General features: G+C 37.9%; 1 protein-coding gene across 3 annotated transcripts in view; it reads left to right on the forward strand.

Annotated features, from left to right (window-relative positions):
* Positions 1 to 9,495, forward strand: part of LOC114297956 (ARM repeat superfamily protein) — a 29,454-nt gene extending 19,959 nt beyond the window's left edge. For 2 of the 3 annotated variants that reach the window (XM_028242431.2, XM_028242432.2), the window contains exons 2-8: positions 3,846 to 3,937; positions 4,421 to 4,571; positions 6,562 to 6,689; positions 6,883 to 7,041; positions 7,121 to 7,306; positions 8,743 to 8,949; positions 9,032 to 9,495. In XM_028242431.2, the coding sequence (XP_028098232.2) occupies positions 3,846 to 3,937; positions 4,421 to 4,571; positions 6,562 to 6,689; positions 6,883 to 7,041; positions 7,121 to 7,306; positions 8,743 to 8,949; positions 9,032 to 9,040 (932 nt within the window). In that variant the 3' untranslated portion in view covers positions 9,041 to 9,495. Of the gene's footprint in view, positions 1 to 3,845; positions 3,938 to 4,420; positions 4,572 to 6,561; positions 6,690 to 6,882; positions 7,042 to 7,120; positions 7,307 to 7,459; positions 7,519 to 8,742; positions 8,950 to 9,031 lie in introns of all 3 variants that reach the window. The other variant, XR_014331098.1, reaches the window with a different exon arrangement.
* The last annotated feature ends 737 nt before the right edge of the window (positions 9,496 to 10,232 follow it).

A 10,232-nucleotide genomic window follows, 5' to 3' on the forward strand; every position in this document is an offset into this window, starting at 1 on the left:
TCCTGTAAGTCAATATCAAACTCTGGCTCTAAGTTTGGCAAACCGAGAACCTCATCCTCTGTGGCCAAAGGTCTAACCACTATAGCCATTCTCCTCATTCGTTGCCAGAAAACCCTCACCCTCCAGTGACTGGGTCGCGACTTCCATAGGTGGGTCATCCCCGACTTGTCCATTAGTGGAACAAGGTGTGGCGTTAGCCTCTGCCGCCAACTGACCAGGACGAAGCCACCTTTCCGAGTAGGTCGGCTGCTTCGGCGATGGTCGTGACCTGATTCCGTCTGACGACCAACTCCCAGTCGGGCCGGTTGGCGGCTGCAAGCCAACACCCTTATGCAAAGATCCGAAAACTCGTTCGAGAGATGGGTTTGAACAAACCCTAGCCTCCACCCGTGGGCTGGGTACTCTATGTGCAGTAATTTCTGGGCCTAAAGTAGTAGGGCCCATCTGTTCCCTCACCTGGCCCAAACCCTCCACCAAAGACTTGGGCTGGCCCAGTCTCCTACTATAAACCACCCATGGTTTATTAGGGCCCAAACGTTGCTGTTCCATAGCCCAAACCCTTTGCCTCAAATGCTTCAACCTACCTTGATATCGAAACCCTGCATCATCTCTCCCAAATCTACGCGCTGACCCACCAAATCCTCCATTCCCAAAATTCCGCCTATCATCACGCCGTCATTGTCGATTTTCCTTCCTTGGCCACTCCCCTACGATCTCCCCCCGCTGGCCAGACCGTGGCAACCATGGGCCTAACTTCCGGCCATAGAGGGATCACATATAAACAATCCTCCCATCGTAACGAAATCTTAGTCGAAATGGTGCCATGACGTTGGACTTGCAATCAAACCACACCGAGATCCGCCGAAAGCTCATCGACCTGCACGAAACCACCACAACGATCACCAATAGCCCTATACGCTACCAGACCTCAAAGATGAATGGGTAGGCCCAACATCCTCACCCACACAGGTGCCTCCGATGGCGTTTGGTTGCCCTTATCACACAAAACTAACGGTGTCCACCATTGCAGATGAAGGTCGCGCCCATCAACAACCCACCGACGTCGCAACACAGTTTTAGCGTCTTGACGTGAAGGGAACACAAAGTGAAAGCCTTGTTCCCCTACTAGCCGGATCTCCACCTTGCGTAACGATCCCCACCACCGACCAACCCACTCTATCATCACAGAAAACCCCACACCCTTTTCCCCCACCTGACCCACTACGCCCACCAAAGCCCTATTCAATATATCAGACCACCCCTCTTTAGCTATCACCTGAACTGGAGTATCCGAGACAACCAGAGTTTCCGTTGCTGTTCTCTTCACCTCTGATACCCTCGTCCCAATGCGAACCTTCGCAACCCAGCTTTCACCTCTGGCAAAACCCTCAATAAACAATGCCACTCTCCTAGCCATCCCCAAACTCAGAGACAGGGAGAAAAACTTGATGCCGACGACCTACAATAGTGACCACAATTTGAAACAATTGGCCACCATCCTCCTCATCACGAACCCAGATTGCCACACTCCGACTCTTGCCATCCAAACAACCGAAGAAAGATTGGGTTCGGATGTTACTTGAGGTCAATCGTAACTTGGTAATAACCCAACTCACCTCGCAGCCGACCAAAGTCACTTCCCGGCGAAGGCCAGAGGCACGTTCCACAATACCCAAACGTCGATGCCCCCCCTTATCCACTGCTTCCTCCTGGAACTCAAGGACCGACCACTGAGGAAGAGGATTCAACGCCGTGGGCCAACCTCCGCTCTCATTGGCAACATCCCAGGAAAGTCTACACCATTTACCGGAAATCGGCTCTATTTTTGGAAATAATAGAGAATCCTTCGTAAGAAGAATACTTTAGGTTTTAGCTATTTACTTTAGATTCATTAATTTGTAAACATTGGCCTACTCACCTGCCTCCTCCGCTAGGCACAATTCCTTGGGTCCTTAGTTATTTCCCATGTTGCACGGATTCGATAGTGCTGTCAGATATGGATACATGTCTAGCAGTTGGTTTTGGTCAAGATTTTACCATCGGACCAATCGTCTCCACTAGGAACTTTGATTAACCAAGGTTAAAATTTAGAAACCTAAAATTGGGCTAACAAAAATATGAGATGGAGTATTAGTAACAAAATATGAAAAGAAATGGGGACATTATGTAAAACAAAGAAAGCTCAAAGTGGAGTCAAATCATGGTTTTGAAAATCGGACCAGATCGGCCAAATCAATTGGCTAAGAAGCATGGATACGGATACGGACACGGGCACGGACATGAACATGGACATGTAGACACGCAAATTTTCAAATAATCACGGACATGACATGTTGGGGACATATTTATTATATGTCATATTTTTAAATATTTAATATGCTTTTAATGTCAAATATTTAATTTGATCAAATTTATCAACTTTAGGTATGCTATTTTAGTAAAAAATAAAACAATTTTTTTAAAAAAAAAAAAAAAAAAAAAAAAATAGTCCTCAGTGTATCCTTAACATGTACCTAGCGTGTCCCAATGTGTACATAGTGTGTCCTAAGTGTCCCAGTGTGTCGGAGACTTGTACGTGACCTCTGGAGAGATTTTCGTGCTTCATAGTCAACTTGTCATATCGGGAACCAAGCTTGGATCATGTCCAGACTAAGCACCTAAACCGTTTTATGTTAAAAATTGATTTCTTTTATGTAAATCGTTCGAACTAGCGGTTAAACCAGTAATTTGCCCAAATTGGAGCTAGTTTGACATTGGTTGAATTGAAGGCATGGTGCTGTTGTTGGGAAAAAATGTGTTGGGGGCTCGAACATGAAACCACTGCTTGGAAAGGAACTTTTTCAATCACTAAGCCATCACTGTGATTGTTAACAAATAAGATGAGTATATATTACTCATTCAATCTTCTCTCAACTTAACTTTTACAAGAAGTCAATATATAAAAATAAAATATAATTTTAAATATAGCTGACCCCATTTGACGGAACTTGAGGCTTGATTTGGTTTGGTTATAGTTTTTTATTTATTGCTTTTGTAATTTTAGTACTTGTGTCTTTTATTTTTATGTTTAAATTTTAATATATTTATGACATAATTATGATATCATGGTTCAATTCCAGTTGACCCAGCGGTTGAACTAGTGATCCTTAACCATGTCACTTTGCCGGTTTGCTCAACAGTCCGAGTTTCAAAACATTGGTTCAAAGCTTGAATAGAAAATGTGTTCAAAGCATGGAAGTGGGGTTGTGACTATATGAGGCGAAATTCCTCATTCGGAGTGGAGTCATTTATCATCGGTTTTAAATTGTAGATAATTAGTTAGATGAAGTTTGTGCCATACACTTTTGGAGGGACGTCCTCCCATCCCTACACCATAAGCACTCCATTATATTTTTTACTTCTTCTGGTCCATGCTTTGCTCACTTGAAGATGGTGTGGTTATAAGGGGTGTAAAACGTGGAGAGGGAATTGCTTTCTTTTATATATTAGATTTTTTGGTAAGTTTAAAATGGATATACAAGTTTTCTTAGATATTAGAGGCTCCATTTGGACATCATGCTGGTTGTTTAGCATTTTTGTTGACCTCTTTATCGTTAATTTTTCAGGGATTTTTTATTTATTTATTGGCTTTGGTCTTAGATTTAATGCTGACTGGACTCTCTTCATTTACCTGATGTCAAACTCTTTTTTTATTTCCCCAATTTCTGAAAATTCTCTTCTCACACATTACTTTTATGATAACCTCTTATATTGATGGAATACTTTGTATAAATATAAGCTAGTTTTAGTATGAATTATTTAATATGCTGGGATGAAATTGTTGTTTGTTCTTGCTATTGAACCAGGGCACTCTGATCCAGCAAAGTTGAAGGAGACAGCAGAAAATGTCCAACGATTATCTCCAGACAAGCTAAAGAAACGTCAAATGGAATTAAAGGTCAGAACAATGTTGTAGAAATACGATAAAGGTATTAAAATTTATTGTCCTTCATAACTATTGACATATATTTTTTATTTTTTATTTTTTGATAAATATAACTATTGATATATATTAAAAGTCCCCAGATACCATATCCTTGGACAAATTTTCTGGGGACATACTATATCCTTGGACAAATTGTGTTCTGTTTGGAAACATCAAGATGAATCGTTGTATCAAATTGCTGTGGACCTACTTGGTGTTATCCTCCACTAATCCAAGTTTTAGTTTTACCAAACAGCTTGTTATGCAGCCATGCATATGACTTCATGTCAAAAATAGGAATTTAGTTATCACACACTGCTTTTTCTTAAAAAGAAAAAGAAAACTCCGGCAATTGCTTTATATTTTTATATTACGCTTTGCATTTTCTTGTTGATTGCACATGCTTTATGGTTTTATTTTTATTTATTTATTTATTTAATTTTTGGGCATATACAGGAACTGGTGGAAAGATTGAAAATGCCTTCTGACGCACAGTTGATGCAAATTGCAATAGATGACTTGAATAATTCATCTCTGCCTTCGGAATATCATCATCGTGCATTACAGGAGCTTTTGATACTTGTTGAGCAAATAGATAATGCAAATGGTGAGTACAATTTTAACAATTTTTGTAGAGCTAAAATGCATTTTTTCACCGAGACAGTCAATGCACAGTTTTCTAGGCATTTGCCTCATTTTGTTTAAGTAATGAAATACTATTTTCTCGTTTTGGGTAGATGATTGGGTATCTAACTCAAAGCAAAGCTGTCAAAATTATTCTGAATCATTGTGAGCTTTTTTTGAAAAAAAAAAAAAAAAAATCTAAATAATTGCGAGCACCCAAAATTTGCTCCATTCCACTGGTGGTCTACTTCGCAGCATTAAGTTTATGTTCCTTTCTCGATAATACTATTCTCAAATGTCAAGATCATCCTGTCTTTGGAGCCAGGATTTGCATTTGTTTGAGGACAGTAGTTATATATAGACTTGACAAGATAGCTATTACGAGCTTTTTTCATTCTTAGGTTGGGACCAACCTTGAAAGTAATGGATTGCAGTCAGTCTCTGTTACATGGACTTGATTGGGCTGTGTAGGGAGATTTCTTTTAAGGTTGGGCAACTTGACGGTTCTCTCATATCACATTCTCATTTGCTTTATGCACGATACTATTATCTTTTGCAGCAGAAATACTTGGCTATTAGGTTACCTATTATTTCTGTTCCTATTTTTGAGGCAATGTTAAGTTTGAAGGTGAATTTGGGGAAGTTTGCTTTGATTCTGGTGGGTAATGTGACAATGTAGGGGCCCTAGTTTCTGTTTTGGGCTATGAAGTGGAATCCCTACCATAGACATCCCTAGGCTTACATTGGGGTCTCCTTCAAAAGTCAGTTATGTTTGGAACTCAGAGTTGAAAGGTTTCAAAGGCAGTTAGCAAGGATGGAAAAGACAAATATTTGTCCAAAACAAGGTCAGGCACTCTGATTAATAGCAATTTGTCAAGGTAGCGTACTTCATGTCTTTGTCAAGTTTGTAGGGGCCACCCATGGTGAGTCATTAAATATTGGGTTTTATTATGTCTAAAATAGTCTTAGTGGTCAAAATTTTCTATTTTGAATTCAAATCATAGTTGGGGTAGAATTAGATTTCATACTCATAGTTGGTCAAGAATATTTTTATTTGTAGTTATTGAATGTTCATAGCTTTTAAATTTGAACACTAGACCTTATAAAAGTAGGAGATTTTTTAGCCTATACACATATTTGTGGTCTCATTGATTCAATAGAGTTGATTTTTATGAGAGTTTGTGTTGCAATTGTGTGAATTATTGTCTAATCCTTATAAGGTTGAAGCACCACGTATTTATTTATTTATTTCTTCTTCTTTATGCATGTGCCCTAGCTACTATTCTCAGTTTACTATTCACAACTCTCAAAAAAGTCAATTTTCACCCTAAAACTCTATTCAATCATACCCAAATCAATCCTAATTTTTTTCCATACTTATTGGTCTTCAATTTTACCATTTAAAATGTTAAATTACTCACTGTTTAAGCCCTTAAATAGTTTCTGTTATGAGAATCCAACAAGTTGTCCTGCATCAATCCACTCTAGTTACCAATCTTTAGGGAAGAATCATTATTAGTTTTAGGGCCACAAAAATTGGAACTCTTTTCTCTATCTGGGTTGTGGATTTCTGTGTCATACAGATTGCTGTTTTGCTGGTTTTTTTTTTATATCTATTTTATGAAAGAGACTTGAAGTTACTCCATAAAAAGTTCACTTTAGCTCATAGCTGGTAGCTAGTGAAAACTTTCTAGACCATTTGAATGCAATATCCAGTCATCTGGTGGAGTCTCTATGTGAAATCTTTTTAGGTGGTCAAATTAAAGACTCATATTGGAGCCCATCCATCAAAATTATAATTCAGTTGGGACAAGGCTTTATTGAGTTGAGTTTAGTATGTATGGTTATAATTTTGGCACATTGTATCCGAATCATTTGTGTAATGGGCCTTCTTTTCTCAACGTTGAGCTCTGCTCAAACTTTGTTGCTTTCTCCTCTATAAGCATCTGAAATATGACATTTATGTTTGTCAGATTTGCACAAACTTGGGGGTCTCTCTGTAATTATAAGAGAACTTAATAACCCAGACCCAGAGATAAGGACAACTTCTGCATGGATTCTTGGTAAAGCCTGTCAAAATAACCCAGTTGTTCAGAAGCAGGTACTAATATGTGGTTTTTTGTGAACATATATAGATGCATCTCGCATGTACTAGGTTTTATCTCTTTATTTTCTATTTTCTCTGTGATGTCATATATGAGATACCGATTGCTACAGGTTTGGTGAGTGTTTCCTCATTTGCATGTGAGTGATGTTATGTATACATTGTTTGATTTATGACTTGCGGATCTCAGGTCCTGGAATTAGGAGGACTGGCAAAGCTAATGAACATGGTAAAATCTAGTTTTCTAGAAGAAGCCAGAAAAGCATTATATGCTGTTTCAGCCTTGATCAGAAACAATTTAGATGGCCAGGAATTGTTCTATGCAGAAACTGGAGACTTGATGCTGCAGGTGATGCCAGCAGGAATGAATATGGCGGATTAAAGTTTATGTTTGGGGCTGATTTTTGCAATTAATGGTTGTCTTGTAGGACATACTACGCAACTCAAGCATTGATATTAGACTACGCCGAAAATCTGTGTCTCTTGTGGCTGATTTGGCGGAGTGTCGATTACAAACTAGAAATATTGCAGAGCTACCTTTTTTCAGCAATCGTTTCTTCTTGAGGTCCGTGGTTGATCTAACAGCATCAACTGACCTGGATCTACAGGAAAAGGTACTTCTTCAGCTTCATCCTCACAGTTCACTGCTGCAAATATATTTTTTGATGTGGTTGTAGGTATTGGCGTGCACATACCAACAGTATTTAAATCCTTGTAGCGGACAAAAGACTTAGAAGTGAACATTAACATGTCTGTCTTGGTAGCAGGAAACTTCTACTTGAGTGACGTTCTTACTCAAAAATACAATTCTGCTCTGCACTCCCAAGTAAGAAACTAGCTCCTGTCAAGGAAGAAACTCGCTCCCAACTAAGATAGAACCTCTCAACTCAATTATACAAATATCGCAGAAATGAAAGAAAAGCAACTCAAACTTAGTATAGTTGTTTCTATTTGCATAATATTTATTCATATCATATTACAACTAAGTATAACACATTTATATATACATGCTCCCATAGGCACTCCCAACCTTAAAATTTTTTATATGCCTTCGTTTCCCCACCCCTGCTTCATGCAACTAAGGTATGTGTACTTGCTTGCCCAAAAATGAAGAAGGTACTGTTCACCTATGAAGTACAGAGACTTGTAGTCACTGTATCCATGTCCGACACATGTTGGACAGACACTCCTCGGACACACTGGGCATTTGCTGGACAGTCCTTTGAATTTTTTTTGTTTTGTTTTTGTTGTCTTCTTTTTTTTTTTTTTTTTTTTTTTTTTTTTTTTTTCCGGTGGACACGTTAGGGATAGTGTAGGGGCACAGGTGTTGTGTCTGAGCACACCCTAGGCATGTTTGTAATATTGAAATTAATTGGTATCAAATTGTAATTTTAAAAGGTTCTGACCAATTAAAACTGAAAAATCGTGAATGCATCTTCTATTCGAACAAAGACCTCACTCTAGATAGGAAAGGAGTAGAAAGAAGCTGATAAAAAAAACGGAGAAAGAAGTTTTGTTGCTGAATAAGCCCTAAAAAAATCACCTTTTTATTCCTCAGTGAGTGATATTTTGATGTAGACTGTAATTGAAATTTCATATGGATTTTACTTAATTTAATGTTGACTGATCTAGTAATTGAATCATTTTGTTATATTATTGGTAACATTTTAATAATTGTTAGTTGCATATTTTTAATCTCAAGTACGATCTTCATGTATATGACAAATAATATATAAAAATACACACTTTTTGACATATCCCTGCCTTAATCGTATCCAAATTGCTTGAAAATCATGATGCCACACGTGTTCGTACCCCTGTCGCGTCCTTATCACATGTCCGTGTTTGTGGTTCTTAGTTGTACTCAATTTATAATTTGTTTGATGCCAAAATTTTACATAGTTGGCTAGTAAGTTTATGCATTTGTCCTTTTATTATCAAAGAGGGAGAATCAAGCTCCATTTTTATTCTATATTTCCCTTGTTAAATATTTTTTCCAACTATTGCAATATTCTTATTTGTGTTGTGTTGTGGATGGCATATGTTGAAGGCCCTTGTTGCAATTAAGAATCTCTTACAACTCAAGACCACTGAAGCTCTAGTTTTTAAGGACTTTTGTGGATTAGATGGAGCATTGCACAGGATGAGGCAGCAGTTGCAGCAGTTAATGGCAGAGGAATATCTTAGAGATTATGCACTGGATGTGGAAAGCCTTCGCAGGGAGGTGGAGCTAATTTTCCATGGAAAGCTGGAGAAGGTAAAACTGTAAAAACTAGGGCCTTTATATTTGGAATGTTTTCTGTCATGCTTAAATCTTGAAATAACTTTGAAAATGGCAGGTAACCTAGGTTCCAACATGATTTACGGATGAATTGTATCAACAGAAGGCACAAACCATGCTGATTACAATGCCTGTAATTTGTGGTTTGTTGATGTATGTGTACATAAAAGAGTCAATTTGATATAGGAGCCTACCTAAATAAGTTGTTCTTTGAAATTTTTCCCCCATTAATAGATAAATCTAATGACAAACTATTGAAAGGAGCTTCATGCATTGGCAGCTGCATCAATGGCATAGAACATTGCAGTTTTACACAAGGGTCATTCTTAAATGATGGGATGTTCTGCCATTTTAATTATTTTAGGTGTGTCCGTCGAAATTAAATTGCTAGTGATTGCTCTGTTGCATAACGATTGTTTTACTTGCAACAATTGTATTTGTTAATTTCAAATGCAGACGTGTAGGATGCAATGTCTTTGAGAGCTTTCGAATCCATTTATATGATATATGCCTTCTTAGGAATTGATCTCAAGTATGGTGGTGGGCTAGAAATCTAGCAACGTCTGCCAAATCGTCTATCAATTAATGGGTAATGTAATGGTCCTTCAAATTCACTCTCTTGCTTTTGATCTCGACAAAGGGAAAGGATCTAAGGATAACTGTTTGTCTATCTACTAAGAGCATCTCCAATGCACTAGGCATATGATACTTGTTAGTTAAAATGCCTAGTGTGATTCACTTTTTTCAATTCCAATGCACTAGGCATATGATTAGGCAATTTGGCTCAACTCATATTCACTAGCTACATGTAGCTAGCCTTCAACGCTAGGCAAAATGTATTCAATCATTAGGATCATTTCCCTCCATCTTTGTTGTTGACGTGGCATTCTATAAAATTAATAGTATTTGGATAAATAGGTAAAATAAAGAGTATGGTTGGAGTAAAAACATAAAACAGTTGATAGGCAAAATAAAATATATACTTTATAATAATATTTAGATAGGTAAAATGCATACTACCGTTGGAGATGCTCTAAGTAAGGTAAGTATCTAGTGGCTTGCTAAATACACACTATTGATTGGAAATGATCAGATCAGAATTTGCTTTGCTTATGTTGAGAGATTTGCAATGATCAGAGTACATCTCAGTGCAATGTCATTTCTCTCGTACATCTCTTCGACAATGGTATATTGAGCACATGGTGTTTTCTCTTGGCACCATGATCATAATTTAAGCAAAAACTTTGATACCAACTACC

This window comes from Camellia sinensis, chromosome 5, assembly GCF_055761805.1.
Source record: "Camellia sinensis isolate YWXY chromosome 5, ASM5576180v1, whole genome shotgun sequence".
Taxonomy (NCBI): Eukaryota; Viridiplantae; Streptophyta; class Magnoliopsida; order Ericales; family Theaceae; genus Camellia; species Camellia sinensis.